Source organism: Phyllobates terribilis, unplaced genomic scaffold (assembly GCF_046119375.1).
Source record: "Phyllobates terribilis strain yellow unplaced genomic scaffold, ASM4611937v1 Scaffold_1__5_contigs__length_1240528914, whole genome shotgun sequence".
NCBI lineage: Eukaryota > Metazoa > Chordata > Amphibia > Anura > Dendrobatidae > Phyllobates > Phyllobates terribilis.
This window is the reverse complement of record NW_027362761.1, coordinates 190411427-190438134: the sequence shown is the minus strand read 5'-3', so window position 1 is coordinate 190438134 and position 26708 is coordinate 190411427. Positions and strand designations below refer to the sequence as shown.

The 26708-nt window shown below is 40.0% G+C and overlaps 1 protein-coding gene across 2 annotated transcripts in view; it reads right to left on the bottom strand.

Annotated features, from left to right (window-relative positions):
• The window catches only part of VPS13A (vacuolar protein sorting 13 homolog A), a 221736-nt gene that overhangs the window by 21175 nt on the left and 173853 nt on the right, over positions 1-26708 (bottom strand). The window contains exons 61-68 of one of the 2 annotated variants that reach the window (XM_073670791.1): positions 26018-26163; positions 25855-25936; positions 25072-25185; positions 24553-24628; positions 20338-20501; positions 17730-17775; positions 17518-17641; positions 16379-16493 (exon numbers count right to left, since the gene is read on the bottom strand). In XM_073670791.1, coding sequence (XP_073526892.1) covers positions 16379-16493; positions 17518-17641; positions 17730-17775; positions 20338-20501; positions 24553-24628; positions 25072-25185; positions 25855-25936; positions 26018-26163 — 867 coding nt within the window. Of the gene's footprint in view, positions 1-16378; positions 16494-17517; positions 17642-17729; positions 17776-20337; positions 20502-24552; positions 24629-25071; positions 25186-25854; positions 25937-26017; positions 26164-26708 lie in introns of those variants that run through there. The other variant, XR_012314200.1, reaches the window with a different exon arrangement.

The following is a 26708-nucleotide window of genomic DNA, read 5'->3' as shown; positions in this document are numbered from 1 at the left end:
ACCGTCCAAGAGCAGTTTGGCGCCCAACAATGCCTTTTCATAGAATCATAGAATGGTAGAGTTGGAAGGGACCTCCTGGGTCATCTGGTCCAACCCCCTGCTCAAAGCAGGATTCACTAGATCATCTCAGACAGATGTCTGTCCAGCCTCTGTTTGAAGACGTCCATTGAAGGGGAACTCACCACCTCTCGTGGCAGCCTGTTCCACTCATTAATCACCCTAACTGTCAAAAAGTTTTTTCTAATATCTAATCTGTCTCCTCCCATTTAGTTTCATCCCATTGCTTCTAGTCTTTCCTTGTGCAAATGAGAATAAAGATGATCCTTCTACAATGTGACAGCCCTTGACATATTTGTAGACAGCTATTAAGTCTCCGCTCAGTCTTCTTTTTTGCAAGCTAAACATTCCCAAATCCTGCAACCGTTCCTCATAGGACATGGTTTGCAGACCAGTCACCATTCTGGTCGCTCTTCTCTGAACTTGCTCCAGTTTGTCTATGTCTTTTTTAAAATGTGGTGCCCAAAACTGTACACAGTATTCCAGATGAGGTCTGACCAAAAAGGAGTAAAGAGACCGATAATGACTTCACGTGATCTAGACTGTATGCTTCTGTTAATACATCCCAGAATTGTATTTGCCTTTTTTGCTGCTGCATCACACTGTTGACTCATGTTCAGTCTATGATCTATTAGTATACCTAAGTCTTTTTCACATGTACTGTTGCTTAGCTCTATTCCTCCCATTCTGTATATGCTTTTTTCATTTTTATTGCCCAGATGTAGTACTTTGCATTTTTCCCTGTTAAAAAACATTCTGTTGGTTGCTGCCCACTGCTCCAGTTTATTTAGGTCTTTTTGAATCCTCTCTCTCTCTTCTCTAGTATTAGCTATCCCTCCTAGCTTTGTGTCATCAGCAAATTTAATCAGTTTACCCTCAATTCCTTCATCTAAATCATTGATAAAGATGTTGAACAATACAGGTCCCAGGACGGAGCCCTGTGGTACCCCACTTGAGACATTCATCCAGCTGGATGTGAAGCCATTTACAACCACCCTTTGAGTCCGATCACTAAGCCAGTTATGAATCCACCTAACAGTTGCCTGGTCCATTGCATACTTGGTCATTTTTTCAATAAGGATGGTGTGAGATACTTTGTCAAATGCTTTGCTGAAGTCAAGATATACTATATCTACAGCATTTCCCTGATCCACCCAGTCAGTGATTCTGTCATAGAAGGAAATTAAGTTAGTCTGACATGACTTGTTAGTTACAAACCCATGCTGACTCTGGTTAATCACTTCATTCTTATCCAGGTACTTACATACATGTTGTTTAATAATTTGTTCAAAGATCTTTCCTGGTATAGAAGTCAGACTCACCGGCCTATAGTTCCCTGGGTCCACCTTCTTCCCCTTTTTGAAGATAGGAACAACATTTGCTCTTCTCCAGTCTTCTGGGACTTCTCCTGTTCTCCAAGAATTTTCAAAGATTATGGAGAGTGGTTCTAAAATTTCTTCTACGATCTCCTTCAGTACTCTGGGGTGTAATTCATCTGGACCTGGAGACTTGAACTCATTTATGTTAGCCAAATATTCCCTCACAATCTTTCTGTTTACAGATAACTTGGATTCCTCTATTCCTTTAAAAGGACAGTGAAGATCAGTTGATGTTACATTTTCTTTCTGAAAGAAAACAGATGCAAAATAGGAATTAAAAAGTTCGGCCTTCTCAACATCCTCTCTTACCATTTCTCCATTTTCATCCTGTAAAAATCCTATAGCATCTTTGACTTTTCTTTTACTTTTGACATACCCCCAAAATCCTTTTTTATTGCTTTTGACATCTCTTGCAAGCCTTAATTCATTGTCAGCTTTAGCTAACCTGATACGTGCCCTGCAGGATCTGCAGACTGCATTATAATCTTCTTTAGATATGCCTCCCTCTTTCCATTTAATAAACATTTCTTTCTTTCTTTTTAGCATGTGTTTAAGTTCTGTGTTCATCCATCCTGGTTTCCTTAAATGCTTCCCATTCTTCCTACTTTTCGGGATTGTTAACGATTGTGCTTTGAGAATCTCATTTTTAAAAATTTCCCATCCTTCCTGGACATTTTTGTCCTTAAGGACATCCAGCCATTGGATCCCTCCTATTCTCTTTCTGAGTCTCTTAAAATCTGCCTTTCTAAAATCTAACCTTGAAGTTTGAGTCTTCACATGTCTTCCTCCTCTAGTTATCCAAAATTCTATAATAGCATGATCGCTGCCTCCTAGGGTCCCAGCCACCTTTACCTCCTCAACCATTTCCTCCCTGTTTATAAGGATTAGATCCAAAGTAGCAGATCCCCTTGTTTTCTCCCCTACCTTTTGGAAGATAAAGTTGTCAGCAAGAGAGGATAAGAATTTGCTTGACCTGTTAGTTTTACTTGAGAGAGATTCCCAACAAATGTCTGGATAGTTGAAATCTCCCATGACCACTACGTCATATTTTTTGGAGAACTTGGTCATTTGATACATAAAGAGTTCATCCATATCTTCAGCTTGCCCAGGTGGCCTGTAGTAAATGCCTACAATGGTGTCCTTTCCGTTGTTCTCTCCTTGTATTCTTACCCAAACAGTTTCCACAGAACTCCCAGTCTCTGAAGCTTCAATCTCTGTGCAGATATACGCTTTTCTAACATACAATGCAACAGCTCCTCCTCGTTTATCAAGTCTGTTTCTTGCAAATAAGTTGTATCCTTTTAGCCTTTTATTCCAATCATGTGTATCGTCCCACCAAGTTTCAGTGATTCCAATGACATCATATTCCTTTTCCTGCATTAGTAGTTCCAATTCTCCTTGTTTGTTGCCCATGCTTTGTGCATTTGTATAAAAACATTTTAGTTTGTGATTGGTTTCTCTTCCTCCCATATTTTTATTATTTAAATTGTTTTGTCTTTGTTCTTCTTTTCCACTTCCAGTAGCAGAGATCTCAATAGTATTTGTCAGCTGTATGGCTTTTTCTGGCCTTTTGCTTCCCTTCCCACATTGTTCTAGTTTAAAGCTCTTCTGATGAGTGTAGCAAGGCGACTTCCAAATACATGTTTTCCAGTCTTCGTAAGGTGCACCCCATCTCTAGCAAGTAGTCCATCGTATAGGTAATTCATTCCGTGATCCAGAAATCCAAATCCTTGTTGACGGCACCATCGACGTAGCCAGTTGTTCACCTGTAGAATCTTATTCCACCTCATTGTTCCATGGCCATCCACTGGGAGGATGGATGAGAAGACCACCTGCGCTCCCAATTCTTTCACTTTCTTGCCTAAGTCTTCAAAGTCACTGCAGATGGTTTCCAGGTCCTTTCTTGCGGTGTCATTTGTCCCCACATGTATTAGCAGGAATGGGTAGTGATCTGTAGGTCTGAAGAGTCTTGATATCCTGTCAGACACATCTTTAATTTTTGCTCCTGGAAGACAGCACATTTCTCTTGAGGTTATATCTGGTCTGCAGATAGCGGCCTCTGTTCCTCTTAACAGGGAATCCCCCATGACCACCACTCTCCGTTTTTTCTTCACAACATTCTTCTTTCTCCATCCAGGAGGATTCTGAGGGCTTACAAGGTTATTCATTGCTGGCAAAGTCTTATTTTGCTGTATTTCTTCATGGTTCTCCTGCGTGAGAGCCTGGTACTGGTTCCTGAGCAGTATGGGTGCTGACTGCCTCTCGATCCTCCTGCTTCTGTGGGTCACATGCTTCCATTCCTCTGTTTAGTCAGGTGCAGTTCGAATTTCTTCTCTTTCTGAATCATGAAGAGATAATTCTGCTCTGTCTAAGAACTCTTCACCTTCCTTAATGATTTTCAAGGTAGTTAACCTCTCTTCTAGATTTCGCAACTTTTCCTCCAACAGGGACACAAGCTTGCATTTCTGGCATGTGAAGTTTGGCTTTTCCACTGGCAAGTCTGTGAACATGTAGCAGGATATGCAGCTCACCAAATGGCTCCTGGACTCTTCCATGTTCTTATTGTTAATGTTCTGAAAACAGTGAAAAAAGCTTAAAAAAAAAGCTTCAACCGGCGCGCGGTTTACCGATGTCCTCTTTTCAGCTCCAACAGCCAAAATCCAGTGTTCTTTGAGCTCGCGGAGACTCTTCACTTACCCCAAAATGCAGTGGGAATATGCAAATTATCTCCTCAGGACTCCTCTCCTGGTTTACCGATGTCCTCTTTTCAGCTCCAACAGCCAAAATCCAGTGTTCTTTGAGCTCGCGGAGACTCTTCACTTACCCCAAAATGCAGTGGGAATATGCAAATTATCTCCTCAGAACTCCTCCCCTGGTTTTCCAGCATGATGGAGCACCTTGTCATAAAGCAAAGGTGATAACAAAATGGCTCATGGAACAAAACAGAGATTTTGGGTCCATAGCCTGGAAACTCCCCAGATTTTAATCCCATTGAGAACTTGTGGTCAATCATCAAGAGACGGGTGGACAAACAAAAACCAACAAATTCTGGCAAAATGCAAGCATTGATTATGCAAAAATGGACTGCTATCAGTCAGGATTTGGTACAAAAGTTGATTGAGAGCATGCCAGGGAGAATTACAGAGGTCTTGAAGAAGAAGGGGCAACACTGCAAATATTGACTTGGTGCATTAACTCATTCTAACTGTCAATATAACCTATTGGTACTCATAATATGATTGCAATTATATTTCTGTATGTGATATAAACATCAGACAAACACTAATAAAAACCAGAAGCCAGCAGATCATGTGAAAATATAATTTTGGTGTCATTCTCAAAACTTTTGGCCATGACTGTAGAGTCAGTACACAGATAGCAAAGATTGATAGTTTTTTTATTTTATTTAAATTTGTATAAAAAAATAAATAAATTTAGCTTGTGTTGTCATTTTTCAAGAGACCCATAAGGTTTTCAATTTACAGGATATAGGGCTGTATGAGGACTTATTTTTTGCGCCCTGAGCTAATGTTTTTACGGATAGCATTTTGGGGTAGATCTAATGTTTTGATCTGATCGCCTCTTATTGCATTTTAATCAATGTTGCGGCATCCAAAAAATAATAATTTTGGCATCTCTATTTTTTTTCTTGTTATGCCATTTAACGATTGGATGAATTTATTCTATTTTTTGATGGTTTTATTTTTAATGGGGCAAAAGGGGGGCGATTTGAACTTTTGGATTTTTTTTAGATCTTTAAAAACATTTTTTTTCATTTTTTACTGTATTTAATAGTCCCTTTAGGGGACTTGAACTTGCAATCGTCTGATCGCTTGTACTATACAAATCATGGCCTCCTATGAATGCAAGCTAAAAGCTGGCTTTCCCCAGGAGTATCGTCCTAACAAGCATGGAGGTCTTCAGCAAACCCCCAGCTGTCACGGCACCCCATCGGCGCCCCGTGGTCATGTAACGGGCACGACAATGGGCGTGTGGAATGACCTGCCGCCTGCTGGCGCATGTTAAATGCCGATGTCAGAGATTGACAGCTGCATTTAACTCTAAGTTGGTTAAGTGAAGTGAGAAAAATATAGGTATAAATTAAGTTTATGGGATCAAACAACTAAAAATTGGCATGTATTCACCCCTTTTGCTATGAAGCCCCTAAAAATTTCTGGTGCACGCAATTACCTTCATAAGTCACATACTTAGTGAAAAGAAGTCCACCTGTGTGCAATCTAAGTGTCACATGGTCTGAAAGTTATATACACACACCTTTTCTGAAAGGCCATAGTGCATGCAACATAGTTAAGCAAGAGGCACAATTAACCAAACACCATGAAGACCAAGATCTCCAAACAAGTCAGGGACAAAGATGTTGACAAGTACAAGTCAGGGTTGGGTGATAAAAAATATCCCAATCTCTGATGATCCCCTGGGGCACCATCAAATCCATTAACATCAAATTGAAAGAACATGGTACCATAACATACCTGCAAAAAGAGGGCCGCAAAAACTCTCAACCCGGGCAAGGAGGGCATTAATCAGAGAAGCAGCACAGAGACCAAAGGTAACCCTGAAGTAGCAGCAGAGTTCCCAAGCAGAGACTGGAGTATCTATCGATAAGACCACAATAAGCCGTACACTCCATAGAGGTGGCCTTTATAGGAGAGTGGGCAGAAAAAAACCTTTACTTACACACAAAAATTGTAAGGCTTGTTTTGAGTTTGCCAAAAGACATGTGGGAGACTCCCTAAATATATGGTGGAAGGTGCTGTGGTCAGAGGAGTCCAAAATTGAACTTTTTGGCCACCAAGGTAAACGCTATGTCTGGCACTAAACCAACACAGCTCATCACCCCAAGAACACCATCCCCAAAGTGAAACATCGTGGTGGCTGCATTATGCTGTGGGGATGTTTTTCAACAGCAGGGAAAATGGTCCGAGTCGAGGGGAAGATGGATGGAGCAAAATACAGGGATATTTTTGAGGGAAAGCTTTTCAGTCTGTCAGTGATGTGAGACTGGGACGGAGATTCACCTTTCAAAAAGACAATGACCCAATGCATACTGCTAAAGTTGAGTGGTATAAGGGGAAACGTATAAATGTTTTGGATTAGCCTAGTCAAAGACCAGACCTTTATCCAATTGAAAATCTGTGGTCAGACTTGAAGATTGCTATTCACCAGAAGAAACCATCTAACTTGAAGGAGTTGGAGCAGTTTTGCCTTGAGGAATGGGCAAAAATCCCAGTGGCAAAATGTGGAAAGCTCATAGAGACTTATCCAAAGCGACTTGCAGATGTAATTGCCGCAAAAGGAGCTGACTTTCGGGGGGATGAACAGTAATGCACACTGAAGTTTTCAGTTATTTTGTCCTATTTGTTTTTTGCTTCACAATAAAAAAAGAAAACCAAATGTTTACAGTTGCAGGCATGTTCTTTACATGAACTGATGCAAATCCTCAAAAAAATAAAATAACTGATATTTCGGGTCGTGAGGTAGCAAAATACAAAAAATTCCAAGGGGGAAGAATACTTCCGCAAGCCACTGTATGTATGTTAAATAACCATGACTTTTCCTATCCCAACCACCCTGGACAAAGCTGTTAAGTAAAACGCTCCTTGCCGTGCATTTTTCTTGATGGATGTTCCTCTCCTTGTATTCTCTCCATGCTTCATATTTTTGTTTAAATATATATATTACTCCTGTGTGTGCTACATTATTGCCATGCGCTCCCACTTTCTATTGTTTACCTCTAATTTTTTGTTTAAATATAGAGTACAGACCAAAAGTTTGGACACACCTCATTTAAAGATTTTTCTGTATTTTCATGACTATTAAAATTGTACATTCACACTGAAGGCATCAAAACTATGAATTAACACATGTGGAATTATATACTTAACAAAAAAGTGTGAAACAACTGAAAATATGTCTTATATTCTAGGTTCTTCAAAGTAGCCACCTTTTGCTTTGATGACTGCTTTGCACACTCTTGGCATTCTCTTGATGAGCTTCAAGAGGTAGTCCTGTGGTCTGATGAAATTAAAATTGAACTTTTTGGGCATAATGACCATCAGGTTTGGAGGAAAAAAGGAAGAAAAAAAGAGAAGCTTGGAAGCCTAAGAACACCATCCCAACTGTGAAACACAGGGGTGGCAGCATCAAGGTTGTGGGGTTGTTTTGCCGCATGAGGGACTGGTGCAGTTCACAAAATAGATGGCATCATGAGAAAAGAAGATTTTGTGGCAATACTGAAGCAACATCTCAAGACATCAGCCAGGAATTAAAGCTTGGGCGGAAATGGGTCTTCCAAATGGACAATGACCCGAAGTATACTGCCAAAATGGTAACAAAGTGGCTTAAGGATAACAGAGTCAATGTTTTGGAGTAGCCATCCAAAAGCCCTGATCTCAATCCTATTGAAAATGTATGGGCAAAGCTGAAAAGGCAGGTGCGAGCAAGGCGACCTACAAACCTGGATCAGTTACACCAGTTTTGTCAGGAGGAATGGGCCCAAATTACAACCAACTATTGTGAGAAGCTTGTGGAAGGATATCCCAAACGTTTGACCAAAGTCATTCAGTTTAAGGGCAATGGTACCAAATACTGATGAAATGTATGTAAACTTTTGACTTTGCAGTAAGTAATAAAAATGCCTTAAACCATTTTCTCTCTCATTATTCTGGCATTTGGCAAATATTAAAATTATGGTAATCCTAATTGACCTAAAATGGGAAAGGTTTATTCTGATTTCATGTCAGATATTGAGAAAAACATGCATATGTGTTTTTTTATATAGTGTATGTAAACTTCTGGTTTCAACTGTATGTAAAGCAATAAAGTACATTTATATTTCATTAACAATATTTTCTTAATAAAAGGGTATACATGTTCTTCCTATATGCAAAATTAAGTAATTTCCTAGATAGTCTTCATTAAAAATATTGTAGTATTTTATTGCTGCAGAGTTTCTGTTAGTCCTTAAGGCCATGTTCACAAGCTGCATTTTTGCAGCTTTTTTCACTCCTAGAAAGCAATCAGTAAGTGCAAAGAGTGAGCAAAAACCCTGCTACCATTTTTCGCAGTGTTTTTCTTGAAAAAAAAACACAGGTAAAGCATATATGAAACCCATCTATTTTTGCGATTTTCCCAAGTATAAGCTATAGTATCTTGGTATGATCGCATGAGCATTGATGTACCAAGTCTAAGTATTTTTTTATTGTAATGTAACTTGCATTTATTTTTTTTTAAAGCAATCCTTTTGTTTCTTCCTGCTCCAAGCATAGTTTAATTCAATTAGTGATAATTACCGTAAATTAGTGATGTGTGTTAAAGTAAACAATGCCCTACCAATTCAACTTCTCCTGCTGATTTTACATTTCAAGTTGTGTCCCCCCCCCCCCCTCCCCGTACACCCATAGAACATTAGTTCACGGCTGCGCTTCAACTTGTTTGTTCAGAATAGTCAACAGCTAAATAGTGTCCTACCTAATAAAACATAAAAACTTTTCCCCCTAAATAATTTGATCAAATTGCCTTTTTTTTGCAAAAATGTTTTATGGTTTCACTTACGTCTTACATTCGTGGCATTGTATTGTTTATGCTTGCAAGGTGAAAGCAAAGAGGAGCTTTGGGATCCTGAAAAAGGCAGCAAGCAAAGCAGCAAAAAACGTAGCAAAGCCTATAGCTTTCTTACTGCCAAAAGATCGAGTTTTGGCTGCAGAAAAAAACGCAACAAAATGCGATGTCGACACAATGCTAAACATTGCTGAGTGCTTTGCAGAAATGTTACAAATCCCTCAGAGCTGCTCCTGACAGCTTTGCTTTCTCTCCGATCTCTCAGTGTTATTGATAGTAGGAGGGAGGGGGTTGAACACTGATCTGTATTCGATAGGGGAAAGAGGATCTTGAAGGGCAATAGAAAAAGAGGAAAGCACATGGAGAGGAAATGCAGTTCTGGAGTTGTGCTGATACATGGAGACAAGTGTACACAGTCCTCCCCTCTGACAATGAATGAAGGAGTGGAGACTGCTCACTGAACCACACTGCAATTTAGAAAAAAAAAAAAAAAAAAGGTAAGCATTAACATAAGTAAAATCTTATAGGATGTTTAAGTGTAGCTGTCAATGAGTCATTACAAAAAATAATATATCTATCTATATACAGTCACGGCCGAAAGTGTTGGCATCCTTGAAATTGTTCCAGAAAATTAAGCATTTTTCCCAGAAAATTATTGTAATCAGACATGTTTTGTTATACACACGTTTATTTCATTTATGTGTATTGGAACAACACAAAAAATAAAATAAAAAGGTAAATTGGACATGGTTTCCCACAAAACCTCAAAAATGGGCCAGGCAAAATTGTTGGCACCTTTCCAAAATTGTGGGTAAACAGGATGTGATGCTCGTTCGAACTCACCTTCAGGTGTGGGCAATATGAAAAGCACACCTCAAATCAGATAAAAAGGGGAGAAGTTGACTCAATCTTTGCATTGTGTGTCTGTGTGTGCCACATTAAGCATGGAGAACAGAAAGAGGAGAAGAGAACTGTAGGAGGACTTGAGAGCCAAAATTGTTGAACAATATCAACAATCTCAATGTTACAAGTCCATCTCCAGAGACCTTGATGTTCCTTTGTCCACGGTGCGCAACATACCGTAATTAAGAAGATTACAACCCAATGCACTGTAGCTAATCTCCCTGGATGAGGATGGCAGAGAAAAATTGATGAAAGGTTGCAACGCAGGATAGTCCGGATGGTGGATAAGCAGCCCTAATCAAGTTCCAAAGAAATTCAAGCTGTCCAAAAGACTCAGGGTACATCAGTGCACCTATCCGTCGACATTTGAATGAAATGAAAAGCTATGACAGGAGACCCACTGCTGACAGACATAAAAAAGCTAGACTGCAGTTTGCCAAAATGTATTCCAGTAAGCCAATATTATTATATATATATATATATATATATATATATATATATATATATATATATATATATATATATATATATATATATATATATATACTATGAATTAACACATGTGGAATTAAATACTTAACAAAAAAGTGTGAAACAACTGAAAATATGTCTTATATTCTAGGTTCTTCAAAGTAGCCACCTTTTGCTTTGATGACTGCTTTGCACACTCTTGGCATTCTCTTGATGAGCTTCAAGTGGTAGTCACCGGAAATGGTTTTCACTTCACAGGTGTGCCCTGTCAGGTTTAATAAGAGGGATTTCTTGCCTTATAAATGGGGCTGGGACCATCAGTTGTGTTGTGCAGAAGTCTGGTGGATACACAGCTGATAGTCCTACTGAATAGACTGTTAGAATTTGTATTATGGCAAGAAAAAAGCAGCTAAGTAAAGAAAAACAAGTGGCCATCATTACTTTAAGAAATGAAGGTCAGTCAGTGCGAAAAATTGGGAAAACCTTCAAAGTGTCCCCAAGTGCAGTTGCAAAAACCATCAAGCGCTACAAAGAAACTGGCTGACATGAGGACCGCCCCAGGAAAGGAAGACCAAGAGTCACCTCTGCTTCTGAGGCTGTTTATCCGAGTCACCAGCCTCAGAAATCACAGGTTAACTGCAGCTCAGATTAGAGACCAGGTCAATGCCGCACAGAGTTCTAGCAGCAGACACATCTCTTCAACAACTGTTAAGAGGAGACTTTGTGCAGCAGGCCTTCATGGTAAAATAGCTGCTAGGAAACCACTGCTAAGGACAGGCAACAAGCAGAAGAGACTTGTTTGGGCTAAAGAACACAAGGAATGGACATTAGACCAGTGGAAATCTGTGCTTTCGTCTGATGAGTCCAAATTTGAGATCTTTGGTTCCAACCACTGTGTCTTTGTGCGACGCATGGAGGAGGAGGTGTGATGGTGTGGGGGTGCTTTGCTGGTGACACTGTTGGGGATTTATTCAAAATTGAAGGCATACTGAACCAGCATGGGTACCACAGCATCTTGCAGCGGCATGTTATTCCATCCGGTTTGCATTTAGTTGGACCATCATTTATTTTTCAACAGGACAATGACCCCAAACACACCTCCAGGCTGTGTAAGGGCTATTTGACCAAGAAGGAGAGTGATGGGGTGCTATGCGAGATGACCTGGCCTCCACAGTCACCAGACCTGAACCCAATCGAGATGGTTTGGGGTGAGCTGGACCACAGAGTGAAGGCAAAGGGGCCAACAAGTGCTAAGCATCTCTGGAAACTCCTTCAAGATTGTTGGAAGACCATTTCCGATGACTACCTCTTGAAGCTCATCAAGAGAATGCCAAGAGTGTGCAAAGCAGTCATCAAAGCAAAAGGTGGCTACTTTGAAGAACCTAGAATATAAGACATATTTTCAGTTGTTTCACACTTATTTGTTAAGTATATAATTCCACATGTGTTAATTCATAGCTTTGATGCCTGCAGTGTGAATGTACAATTTTCATAGTCAAGTAAATACAGAAAAATCTTTAAATGAGAAGGTGTGTCCAAACTTTTGGTCTGTACTGTACACATACACACACAGATGATAACGATGCAGCACAGGTGAGCTGTAAAAGTCAATGGGTGCAGAACCCAAACAGGCACAGCCAAATCTCAATGATATTCCATGAAGACAAAGGCAGCACTCCAATCTTCAATAATAAGCTGTGGTTTATTGATACACAGTCATAGTGGCAGTGGTAACGTTTTGTTCCTATTGAGGAACTTTCTCAAGCAGTGCTCAATGCGTCAAGTGACCAATATATAGATAGGAACGAAACGTTGCCCCTGCTACTATGACCAGGTGTCAAACAGTGGTGTGAGAAAATGTTTGCCTCCTTCCTGATTTCTTATTCCTTTGCATGCTTGTCACACTTAAAAGATAACACACGTAAACACAAAATGCAGTTTTTAAATGAAAGTCTTTATTATTAATGGAAAAAGAAATCCAAACCTACAGGGCCCTGTATGAAAAAGTGATTGCCCCCTACCCCTTAAAACATAATTTAACTATGGTTTATCACATCTTTGGGAAGCTGAGTGCAATTTTCCTAGCCACGCACAGACCTGATTACTGCCACACCTGTTCTCGATCACAATATTACTTAAATAGGATTTGCCTGACAAAGTGAAGTAGACCAAAAGATTCTCAAAAGCTAGACATCATGATGCTATCCAAAGAAATTCAGGAACAAATGAGAAGCAAAGTAATTGAGATCTATCAGTCTGGAAAAGGGTATAAAGCCATTTCTAAAGCATTGGAACTCCAGCAAACCACAGTCAAAAAAGAAACTGGGAAAAAAATGGAATGCATGTTCCAAGATGAAAACCACTGCTGAGAAAAAAGAACATAAAGGTTAGTCTCAGTTTTGCCAGAAAACACCTTGATGATCGTCAAGACTTTTGGGAGAATACTCTGTGGACTGACGAGACAACAGTTGAACTTTTTGGAAGGTGTATGTTCCACTACATCTAGCATAGAAGTAACAGAGCATTTCAGAAAAGGAACATCATACCAATAGTATGGTGGTGGTAGGGTGATGGTCGGGGGCTGTTTTGCTGCTTCAGGATCTGGAAGACTTGCTATGGTAAATGGAACCATGACTTCAGTTGTGTATTGAAAAATCCTGAAATAGAATGTCCGGCCATCTGTTCGTAAACTCAAGCTGAAACACACTTGGGTTATGCAGCAGGACAATGATCCAAAACACACCAGCAAGTCCACCTCTGAATGGCTTAAGAAAAACAAAATTAAGACTTTGGAGTGGTCTAGTCAAAGTCCTGATCTCAATCCGATTGGAATGCTGTGGCATGACCTTAAAAAGGCGGTTCATGCTTGGAAACCCTCCAATGTGGCTGAATTACAACAATTTTGCAAAGATGAGTGAGCCAAAATTCCTGTAGAGCGTTGTAAATGACTCATTGCCAGTTATCGCAAATGCTTGATTGTAGTTGTTGCTGCTAAGGGTGGCCCAACCAGTTATTAGGTTTAGAGGGCAATCAGTTTTTCACACAGGGCCCTGTAGGTTTGGATTTCTTTCTCCCTTAATAATAAAGACCTTCATTTAAAAACTGCATTTTGTGGTTACTTGTGTTATCTTTGTTTAATATTTAAATTTGTTTTGTGATCTGAAACATGTAAGTTTCAGATATATCGTACGATTATAGAAAAGGTTTGTGTTTGTTTCCTTGGCTGCAATGTTGCCTTTATCATGAAAAATAAATATGCAGCTATAAATATGGCATTTCTTTTGACAGTCTTCAACATTATTTTGGAATTATTTGGTCCCTTAAAAGTCTTGGACTAAAGCCAACTGGAAGATGCATCAAGATCATTCAGGAATCATGACAAAGTCCTTAATTATATTTCAGTGAGATATGCTTTTGCAGTATTTACTGGAAAAGTGACAATTCAATTTCCGATTATGTTTCTTATATAATGTTCATTTCATTTATTTGCGGACCCACCTGAAGTTCCACTGACAAGATATGCATTTTGTACTCAGTGTGAGCTAAGGAGGGCTGTGTAAGCATGAACTAAGAAGTATGTTCTGCTTAGTAATTAATGTAAGCAGTAGATAGCCACGGATAACCAAGGAAAAAGTCTTTAAAAAAAGAGTAAACATGTTATTTTACTAAAGTTAATAAACTATTTTTTCTGCGATTGATTTAATTTAAGAGAAAATAAATGTAACATTACAACAAAATCTGGACAGAAATCCAATTCTGTACGACGAGGATTTGAACATAAATGATGGAAGAGGGCAAGTAACAAGAAAAAGATGTCTGGCGTAGCTTAGTGCTATTTCTTTCCTTTTATGGAATGAAAAAAAAGGGTTGTACAAAGCGTCTATGTCAGAAGACAATAACAAGTTCAAATAGTTAAAAATATAGTGTTTATTTTACAATACAAGCCTTTATAAAGCAAAGCCAAAAACAAGCAATGAGCAAAATTATATATGAAATGTAACTAAGGAATATACAGTGAAATGTAAAAAATAAGCAGAAAATAATGCAGTAACCATGCAAGTTACAGGACAAATGTTGACATTCTGTAAAATAGACATAAAACTCACAATTTGTGGCCTTAATTCTTTATACCTGGAGGTTTGTGCTTTATGTTTCAATAGGTTTACACATCCAATATTAAGATATGTTGTACTGATCATTAAAAGGGATTATCTATATGTTAAGCACACTAAAAACTGGGTGATTTAGGTTGAGTTCAGACCAGCATAAGAAAAATAGTCAGATTTTCAGCCAAAAAAACCCCCATGTGTAGTCCATCTGTATGTTTATTACATTGTGTGTTATCCATTTTTATGAAAGCAGTAAATGGCAGATGGTTTATTTGTTGGCTACCTCTCCCAACTCCCCCATACATGTTTTCAATGGGGTTCACTCCTCCTTTGTGGAAATAAAAAAATCGTCCGTATTAATTCAAAGCACCTGACCCTTATCTCCATGAACATTATCTGTCACCGGACAGTCGGGAAGTTCACATACATATTTGATGGTCAGCCAATTATAACAATATTGGCAAGTTCAGACAACTTTAATCGAATGTATATGGGGGAGTCTTCCATTCAAGTGGTGACTAAAGACAGCCACCATATCTGTTAAAGGAGTTTTGTGATGACGTATCACTATATTATGTGTGCGGGTCTTACTTCAAGGACTCCTAGTAATCCTGAGGATGAAGGTGTAGCAATCTTTACTGCATACTAGCCCCTGGCAACCTGCTGTGCATAAAACTACAGTGTGACTCCTCATAAGTGAATGGGGAGCCAGCCTTTCCATGAACAGAAGCAGGCATCCCCTTCATTCTCGAAATGATGGTGGTCACAACAATGGTAAACCTTTTTTTAAGCTATGATTAAAAATGAAGCTCCAACTGCTTTTAAGATATAGTAAAAAAGAAAATATTTTGTGAAGCTGGCTGTAACATTCAGGTTGAATGCACTTAGGAAAAAAGCTACCCCTGAAGGAAAAAACAATGTGTTACAAGGTGAAAACAGTGATAATGAGCTGCTCATACAAAGCACTTCAGATTACAAATGAGTAACGGGTAATAAGCAATCAAACATTGCAAAACAATTTGTATCCAAGATAAACTGATGTAGGTAAAATATGAGGATTATAGAGATTTGAAATCTTTCATTTTAGGTAATAGGTATTCAATTCTATTGAAGCTTAAAGTAAACCAAAGGGACAGAATTATCTGTAGTCCTCGGAAAATAGCAACAAGGTGCAGCAATAGGGTGATATTCCAATTATGACTAAACATCAGTAAACGGAAGTACGTATTGTATAAAAATTATAAAGCGAGTTCTGCACAGATATCCTTGTCTTTATTTTTTTACTGGTCTTATCATTGTTATTATAAAATGCAGAATTAAAGAAAATCTCTTTTTCCCTATTTATCTGGGTTCACTTGCTGCCACCATTTAGCTTCAATAAACCATGCGTCGTACAATAAACAAATGTAACTGTAAAAGAGTGCAGCGCTTTACTGATAAAAATATCTTGCTTTGGCTACTTTTTCCTACAAATGTTTTAGAAAAGTTTTTGGTTTTGCTTCGTCCACATTAAATACACTTTTTCTAACTAAAATAATACAAATTCTTTGTGACTAGAAAGCTTACAAATGTGTTAGAGAAAGGAATACAAATAGTGTCAGGACATAAACAGAATAGAGGCAGAACAGATCCCTGGTTTATTCTAGCCTAGCGCCTCCCAAGTGTTGGCCTGATAGAGGCTTGTGACTTTCATACATTCCCTGAGCGTTTTCATAGCAAATACTGCAGGGAAGAGTTGGAGAGTCAGTTGAGGGACAAGCACTAAAAGGTTTACATGTAACTTACTATTCAGAAACCAGAGTTACACAATGCATATATTATATCTCTGCATCTCCTCTGAAGAATTATGGATTCTCTCTACAACTCAATTACCATCACCTGTAGCATTTGGCTTCCAGCGCCTTCCCTAATCCTGTATGGTCGTATGACCCCGTCTTCGTGAAGAAATCGCGGAGGGCGCAGGCTCTCCACTTCGTCAGAAGTGTCAGTAGCTCTGGAAAGAAGATGCATTCACAGCATAAGCTCTTCTCTTTCACAATTAATATCTACATTTTTTATCAATGCCCTGACTGCTGACAATTAATGGGTCTGTATATGATAAACAAGGTACGGTAGGCTTGGGTTTACAAGGTCTTATGGTGTGTTAAAAAGAGTCGATGATATTGTTAAACCAATGACTGCAACCACCAGAGAATAGAACTGTGTAGAATATGATCACTTCTGTGAAAATGGCCTCCCCATAGATGTGCCTCACCAAACAATAGGGAGCCCCTCACTGGTGAAGGTCAATTTCAGAGTTTGAGAAGCACTGTGCTAAATCAATGCAACAGACCCAAAAGTAACCCTCCACCTTGGGACTGAGAAGCAACTATTCCTTTCTCATGTTTAATAACCACAATTGGTGCCTCCGGTTGCCTCCTCTGCTCAGATCGGCATTCAGTCTTTCCTGCTTCCAAAATGCCCTCTGCAGTGATATAAGCAGTGGTGGATCTAAACCACAGATCCCTTGCCTTTCCTATCCCACAGCACAGGAAAGTCCGGGAAGGCGTGAATCAGATTTACCAATGCTCTACCCACTCATGCCACTGTCGAGGGCACCTTGAAGGAGGAGAGACAGAATGATCATCTGAGCAGAGTTGGTACAGGAGGAAAACAGAGGGCACCAGGTAGGGTGACTTTACATGTGAAATGCATAGGTCTTTTGAAGTCCGTTCAAACAATACTATCTGCAGAAATTATTAAAAAAGCCTGTCCAGAACCGAAGATAAAGCCTGTGACAGGATGTAGGAAATCATGCCCAAATCATTTATTATATGTCACCCAGGATTAAATCCATACCGAGATTACAATCGCCAAACAATATACTTGTCCCCTTTAAACAACATGGAAATATATTGGTAACAGATTTATATACACACTGTAGAAAAATACAGTGATGACAACATCACTTCTTGAAAATGTGATTACCAGCTCTGAAATGAAGCTGTGTACATAGAAGACTGTACATAATGGATTACCTCTTGATGCCCTGGAACGTGCTGCTGGCCATGTCTATGATGCCTCCTGTTGGCCTGGTTACAGCACCCACTAATCCTTTCCCAATTCCTTTAAAAAATCCAGCTGCTCCTTCTTTCTGAGCACCTAACAAACAGATTGTGTGAAATGTTAGAGAAACCTCGGCAAACAGAATAGCATGCCATTGTTATCGAAGCAGACCGAGCCAGTGTACCTTTAATTGGTTTTGTAACAATCCCTGTAATTCCACTGACAAAGCCCTGAGGATAAAGAATAAAGAGTGACTCACGTTCATGAAATGCTGACACATACCGGCCATAAGTGACACCCTTCTAAAAACTGGCGCCAGAGAGCAGAGAAAACCAAGGACAGGTGACAAACTCATAGGCTTCTTATGCCAATGCAACACTTACTGCCGAGGTGAAGGGGTACATATACAAAGAGTCACTCTTAAAGGGGCTGTCTGGGCAAAGAAATACGTTTGTGGGGACTTGGATCTGCAAAAAAAATAAACTAATTGATACTCACCTACTGGCACCCACCTGGATCCAGCAGTGACCGCGCCGTGGTCTGCTCTGACACAGGAAGAGAAGGCAAAACGGTTTCAACAGAAGCAGGACTGCTGCGGCCTGTGATTGGCTGCAGCGGTCAGCTGACATGAGCAATGCGTTATTAGATGTTTCTCTGATGCTGGAACAGCCTGTGCAGGATCCAAGTGGGTGCTGGTAGGGAAGTATTGCTTAGTTTGTTATTTTCTAAAGCTCCAAATCCCTGGGGAAGTGTTTTTCTTCTGGAAAATTCCATTATCCCTTTGAAACCATTAAAGGGGTACTCCGGGGAGATACTTATTTTTTGTACTGTTCCTGCACTCATACACTAAAGATGAGATGTCCAGTGCAGTTATATGATCTTTTTAACCCTAGTAATTCCGTGTAAGACTATGTGCCCACGATGCAGATTTGAAGCAGAAATTTCCTGAGCATTTCTGCATCTCCTTGGCAGAAAAAACGCATGTGTATTTTACATGCGTTTTTTCAGCGCTTTTACATGCGTCTATGCATGCGTTTTTTCAAGCATTTTTCCAAGTGATTTTGAGCATCACTTGGAAAGGGCTTGACAAGTTGGTCACACAATATAAATCCATGCAACTGGCATGGATTTATATTGTGTGACCAACTTAGAGGACATTTCTACTTCAAATGCTGCATCTAAAGTAAAAAAAAAAAAAAGTAAAAAGAAAGCAAAAACCTTATATTCACCTCTCCGGCAGCCCCCGGTCTCCTCCCGGCAGCGTCCTCTCTCCTCGGCGTCCCGCGGTGTACTGGCAGGACCTGCGGTGGCATCATTTAGTCAGCTGATGGTCACGCGACCATCACCTGACCGCTGACATCAGCGGTCGCGTGACCATCAGCTGACTAAATGACGTCACAGCAGGTCCTGCCAGTACACCGCTTGACGCAGAGGAAAGAGGCCGCCACTGAGAGAAGACCGGGGGCCGCCGGAGAGGTGACTATGAATATTTTTTTATTTTTTACTTTATTATTCTTTTTTAACTTGCAGGTATGATGGTACCCGGGTTGGATGAGAGTCTCCTCTTCTCCAGACATGGGTACCATCCACGCATTGAACCGCATGGAATCCGCATGTATACATGCGGAAGTTATGCGATTCAATGCAAGTCAATGGGCGCGATTTTGCTGCGAAATCACGCCCAAATTGGTTGTGATGCGGATTTTTCTGCAATGATAATCCACAGCGGAAATTTCCGCAGCATGTGCACAGCACATGCAGATTATCATTGGGATACATCCCAGAACTCTTACCAAGCGATTTTAATGCGTTTCCGCCGTGGAAATGCAGCCGTGGAAATGCATTAAATCCGCATCGTGGGCACTCAGCCTAAGAGGATCTGCTCTTTCACTGCTCCCCCCTCCCGTCTGGGTCATTAAATCTTACACTTAGTGCTGCGCCCCCCTGTAACAGCCAGCCTGAGAAGAGGGGGCAGGGCCACTCCTCTGTTCTCTGCAGAGAAACAGCTATTAGACTGGCTGATAACAGCAGGGAGCTGCACACTGCTGTAATGTCCCTGTAATGTAATGAGGGGTGAGCAGTGCAGTGAGGTGCAGCTTCTGTCACACCAGCCCCCTGATAATGGCTTCCTGCTAGTAGCCCTGTGAAGGAGACATTATTAGGGGGCTGCTACTAGAACCAGCAAGCAGACCATGCACCCAACACGCCCCCTCAACTCCTGCTGCACACAGGGAGCCATTGTCAGGGGGCTGGTGTGACAGAAGCTGCACCTTACCCTTCATTACATTACAGGGACATTACAGCAAGGCTGTCTGTTCCTTACAGGGGGAGCAGCACTTAGTATATGATGTAATGACCCAGATGGGAGGGGGGAGCAGTGAAAGAGCTGATTCTGTCACATGGAATTACAAGAGTTAAAAAGATCATATAACTGCATTGGACATCTCATCTTTATAGTGCATGAGTGCAGGAACAGTACAACATTTTTTTTTTTTATCTCCCCGCAGTACCCCTTTAACATAAGTATTTATAAAAAGTAATTAGAAATATGTTTTTGCAAAAATCTGCAAGCTGAATATACCATAATTTATTTTATTCACAGGAGGATGTTGACAGGTGACTTAACTAAGTGAAATAATGTTCATCATTTCATTTAGTTAAAACAGGCAAAAGTTCACAAACACATGGTGAACAACTGTACACATGTCAAAACACATGCTAGGTGTGAACAAGACCAAAATATATCAAATAGAAATTCTAGGTTATGCTACAGATTACCAAATATCCCTTACAGATACAAGGCCTTTTCCTCCACGTGTAAGACCTTCCCTGATGCCACTTGGCTGCTTGTTCATGGCTTCTCTCCGCTTCTGTTGATATTCTTCATCCATGGTGATGGCTGCTACCCCTTTCGCCATAGCACTTGTGATACGGGAAGCTGCTCCAGCTAAGCCACCTAAAAAAAAAATTAAACAAGGGCACATTTGGCAAACGAGTCACATATATAACCTACAAGAAGAAACCCCACACTTGAATGGTCCCCACAGATCTTTCCGGGTGCAAGTATGGTATAGCCAATAAGCTGGCATTTCCCTAAGTATGACATTACATATGGTGTAAAGAGAACCAATCAATGGCAAAATAGTAACCCGGAATTTCCAGGGTTGTGTTCCACACTGGAACGCATGACAACGTCATCTAATTGTGCACTTCGGTGCTGCCAATCCGTGGCAAGTTCTAAACCTGGAGGTTCCGGGGTAGTGTTCCACACGGGAATGCATGGTTATTAAATTGGCCATGTGCATTAATTATGGTTATTATTCCGGTCATGCGATTGGAACACCTGGTTATTAATGTGGAACGCAACCCCGGACCTCCGGGTTTAGAGCTTGACACGGATTGGCAGTGCTGATGTGCACGACTAGATGACGTCTTCATGCGTTCCAATGTGGAACACAACCCCGGAAATTCTTGGTTACTATTTTGCCATCGATTGGTTCTCTTTACACCATATGTAACATCCAGCCCAGGGATATGTCAGCTGATTCTGCGTACGAGTATGGTACAGCCAAATATCTGTGGGGACCATATGAGTGCGAATTGAGTTTTTGTTGGGAGTAAGGCAACATTATATTCAGGTGCAAAATCTACTTTCTAATTGGGTGTTGATGTATATAAAATGGAGGGAATATGACACAGAGACAGGTCCTGCTGAGGAAGCAAATGTGATAAACATGCGTCGGGGTGCAGATACTCGGTGCTTGACTTGTGTAATTATTGTCTGGTCTGCAATGCCATTATACCCATCTTGTGATAATTTTGCTCTGTGTACACTCTTTCATTGAATTCTTTATTTTTTGACCTATTCAGTATGAGGAAATGTGTATGATTATGCACCTGCACTTTACCTATATGAATTTCCTCTACCTGTTTATAGCTATTTATTGATCACCATTTTGTTTTTACAGTGGGTAAGGAAAGTATTCAGGCCCCTTTAAATTTTTCACTCTTTTTTTCATTGCAGCCATTTGGTACATTCTAAAAAGTTTATTTTTTTTCTCATTAAAGTACACTCTGCACCCCATCTTAACTGAAAAAAAAAACAGAAATGTAGAAGTTTTTGCAAATTTATTAAAAAAGAAAAACTGAAATATCACATGGTCATAAGTATTCAGACCCTTTGCTCAGACACTCATATTTAAGTCACATGCTGTCCATTTCCTTGTGATCCTCCTTGAGATGGTTCTACTCCTTCATTGGAGTCCAGCTGTGTTTAATTAAACTGATAGGACTTGATTTGGAAAGGCACACACCTGTCTATATAAGACCTCACAGAACACAGTGCATGTCAGACCAAATGAGAATCATGAGCTCAAAGAAACTGGCCAAAGAGTTCAGAGACAGAATTGTGGCAAGGCACAGATCTGGCCAATGTTATAAAAGAATTTCTGCATTACTCAAGGTTCCTAAGAGTACAGTGGCCGCCATAATCCTTAAATGGAAGAAGTTTGGGACCACCAGAAGTCTTCCTAGACCTGGCCATCCAGCCAAACTGAGCAATCATGGGAGAAAAGCCTTGGTGAGAGAGATAAAGAAGAACCCCAAGATCACTGTGGCGGGCTCCAGAGATGCAGTAAGGAAATGGGAGAAAGTTCCACAAAGTCAACTATCACTGCAGCCCTCCACCAGTCGGGCCTTTGTGGCAGAGTGGCTCGACGAAAGCCTATCCTCAGTGCAAGACATATGAAAGCCCGCATAGAGTTTGCTCAAAAACACATGAAGGACTCCCAGACTATGAGAAATAAGACTTTCTGGTCTGATGAGACGAAGATAGAACTTTTTGGTGATAATTCTAAGCGGTATGTGTGGAGAAAACCAGGCACTGCTCATTACCTGCCCAATACAATCCCAACAGTGAAACATGGTGGTGGCAGCACCATGCTATCGGGAGTTTTTCAGCTGCAGGGACAGGACGACTGGTTGCAATTGAAAAAACCATGATTGCGGCCAAGTACAGAAATATCCTGGATGAAAACCTCCTCCAGAGTGCTCTGGACCTTAGACTTGGCCGAAGGTTCACCTTCCAACAAGACAATGACCCTAAGCACACAGCTAAAATAACAAAAAAGAGTGGCTTCAGAACAACTCTGTGACCATTCTTGACTGGCCCTGACCTAAACCCAATTGAGCATCTCTGGAGAGACCTGAAAATGGCTGTCCACCAACGTTCACCATCCAACCTGACGGAACTGGAGAGGATCTGCAAGGAAGAATGGCAGAGGATCCCCAAATCCAGGTGTGAAAAACTTGTTGCATCATTCCCAAGAAGACTCATGGCAGTACTAGCTCAAAAGGATGCTTCTACTCAATACTGAGCAAAGGGTCTGAATAACTATGACCTTGTGATATTTCAGTTTTTCTTTTTTAATACATTTGCAAAAACTTCTACATTTCCATTTTTTTCAGTTAAGATGGGGTGCAGAGTGTAATTTAATGAGAAAAAAAAAATGAACTTTTTAGAATTTATCAAATGGCTGCAATAAAACCAAGAGTGAAAAATTTAAAGGGGTCGGAATACTTTCCGTACCCACTGTATATTTATCATATTCTGTGTATACTAGACATTATTGTCAGGATTGTTACCCTTAAATATCACTTTGACCTTCATTGATATCCGTTTATGGTGCTCACTACTTTCTTGGAATATTTATCTTTACAGTTTATAGAAAATTAACATTATGCATTTTTAAGCTAATTAATAAATATTCTATTTTAAATTTCCATTCAAATGTGGGTTTTCTTCTTAAAAGGTTAAATGGTTAACTTCCCACACATACTAAATATTTGCACTCTTTGTAAATCGTATTCCAAACCAGTCAGGTAGAAATAAGAAAGAGATACAAAAAGATTGCTACAATTTGCAACAGATGATAAAAAATGAGGTTAGAAGTTGTACATAGGATGTACAATGTTTGGCATTGGTGGTTATGCCTTCTTGCTTGACCATATGGCTCTAGGAACATATCAGTGAGCTTTGGATATTCCACAATCCCACTACTGTTAGGCTGTGTTCACTTTTTGCAGTTTAATTGCATCGGTTGTGTTTGTTTTTCCTTGCTGTGATCTAGGGACAAAGAACTGCAGAGTATGAATGTTCGAATGTTGGTATGAATGTCCCACCAACAAATGTTAATCAAGGTCTAGTTTCCACTTATCTGGCCTTCTGGTGTTTCCAGAACTGATCGCATAGATTTCTAGGAGGTCATTCTCAATTGCGCCAGATTGGTCCTAGTGCTGAATCCAAAAATGTTGTGTGCGGTAGTCTTCATCCAGCTATGGACAGAGGACCAGTGCAAAACTAGTCATCAGTTGTGACCAGCTCCGGCGTAAAATAACTGGCCAGACATAACTGATGTACGGGACTCAGCCTAACTACTGTAGGCCATCACTGCCCGTATACCATGACCATACCTAGTCAGGTGACCCTGCAAACAAATATTCTAGGTGGATATCATAAAATTACTGGTGACTAAATATCTAACAAATTTAGATCATGTTATTAGCCTTCACATAGCAATCCTATGTTAATAGTTTATACTCATGGTCAACATAATCTCAAATAAAAATCTCATCTTTTACATTTGAAAAATTATCCAGAAGAATTTTTGAAGTATATATAATAATAAAGTAGAATTAAAGGGGTTGTTCACTATTTTTACACTGATGCCCTATGCCATTCAATTGAATAGGAGGCGGATGTGCAGTATACCGCGGCGGCCACTACCACTTGATGGCGGAGCCCTGCAGGTGAGCACTTCCGTCCGTCGGCATCTGCCACCGATAACAGCTGATCGGCAAGGGTGCCGCATGCGGGACCCCAGTTGATCATACATTGATGCCCTATCCACTGGATAGGGCATCAATGTAAAAGTAGTGGACAACTTCTTTAATGTATTGATAGTTTATTACCCACACTCACTGAAATCAGAAGTAGTGCGTTTACTTACCAACTGCTCCTCCAACAAGAGCCTTTACTCCTAATGCCATTCCCTCAACAAACTCCTCGGGTCCCTGAATGGCACCCTGTGAACATAAAACAGAACAGATTGTTAGGTATGTATAAAAAAATAGTCTGTAAGACAGATCACCACATGTGCAAGTTATCGGCACTGGTAAGTAAGGACATATAGTGCCCGAAACATGTCAATGGTTTACATTACTTTGTAGTGCTTTTAATGTTGTATGAACAAATACAGAAATAAAGAATAGAATGTCTTACATAAGAAAAAAGAAGCCGGCTTTTTTTCCTGACTAAGACTAGATTGTTAAATCCAGCTTTATAATAGTCGTGTTACAATAAATTCTTGGAGTGACAGGTATACAAACATGCTTTATCCATACAGTTTAAACCTCAACTAAACTCAAATTTTACTACTTTAGAAACCTTATTAATTGCTTACATGATATGAAGTACATTTGTAAAGACTTTCACATCATCTAAAATGTAAAACCGGGCATGTCATTACCTGGTAAGGTTCATAGAAGAAAGCTTCTACCCCTTCAGAAAAGTCACGAAATAAGCCGAAAGGATTCCCCAACACATCGAGTCCAAGAACAAGAACATACATTTGTTTTATTGCCTAGAGATTAAGGGAATATGCAATTACAAAACTGCTTTCAATATATCAGGCTGTGCTCACATCAGGTTTGTGAACTAAGTTTGGCATACGTTCTGGCAAAAGCTGCAAGAGCATACGTCAATTACACCAATAGGCCACCAATGAGCTGGTGTTTTCCAAAAGACTGTTTTTTTTGACATATACCAGCATACATTTATGTATGCCATATAAGATTGCATAGGCTTTACAAAAGACCATGTAGGTCTGAAACATGTTTCCTGGGAGCACAGTGCATATTTCTTTTCTGCCTTTTTAATTTTTGTGCTGTTGTGTTTAACCATTTGTTCTGCCTTTTATGCTACTGTATCAATAAAGTAATTATTTTAAGAAGATGTGAGTGCTGGCTATAGTTTGGACTGTTGGACTGTGTTGTTATGACGTATTTACAATATATACTATATAGTAGTTACATAGTATAATAGTATATACAATATATAGTATTTTTTTGTGAAACAGATCTTGGCAGAAAGCAACAGAAGTATTAGGTCTGGATCTGTTACTTCCTTGACTTCAATGTTAAAAGTGGAATAGTGAAGCAGATTCTTCTAAACTAAGAGAATGAAGGACAATGAATGTAATCACAAAGGTAGGCGTAAAATGCACCATTTCATATAATAGTTATACGCTTACTTGTCTTGAGTAATGTCTGATGACTTCCCACTGCAGCTCCTGTCTTGAGTATACTTGATTTTTAATCTCAAAAAATGCCAATCTGCAAATGAAGACAAAACAGGATTAAAAAGATGTATAGCTTTTGACCTACAAGAATGACCATATTGAAGGCAGCACCTACTTGAACACAACATCCTGCACATCCGTCAGGGTGGCACCGATACTCTTTAACAAAAGGTTTAACGACTGAACAGGAATCAACTCTTTATCTCGAAGTTCCTTATTCCCATCATCTCCACCAGTGCTCAGAGAAAGACTTAAATGCAGCTACAAGAAAAGAAAGAAGGCAATGACATCACAGCAGGAGTAACATGAAATGCGTGCCCCAGCGCAAAAAGTGCCATTCCCCATCCTCCTGGCCGTGGGTGCGGCTGAGACCTGAGCATTTCCTGTAGCTACATCCCTGCTGAAACATATACACAAACAGAAAATAGGCTTTTACCCTTTCATAACCAGGGAATCTTTGTTTTAGTGCTTTCAGTTTTTCCTCCACCTTGCTCCAAGTGCTATAACCATTGTGACAGAGTCACTGCTATGATATACGAGGGGAGGTATGTGTCACACAGGTTGCTAGCCTGTGTGAACTGAAATCTATAAACTTTTTGCCAGCATGTTATATGCTGGGGGTTAACTCACTTAAAGGGTGTGGTTTTATGGGAATAGCAGAGGGTGGGAGACCATTCCCCTACCTCCCCTCAGGGTATGGCTGAGCAAGGTTTAAATGCGCAGTCACCTTTTTTTTCTGTTTTTGAGTTTAGAGTGGCAAAGACTCCAGACTGGAAGGCCACAGCTCAGAGAGGAGCTGAAAGCTG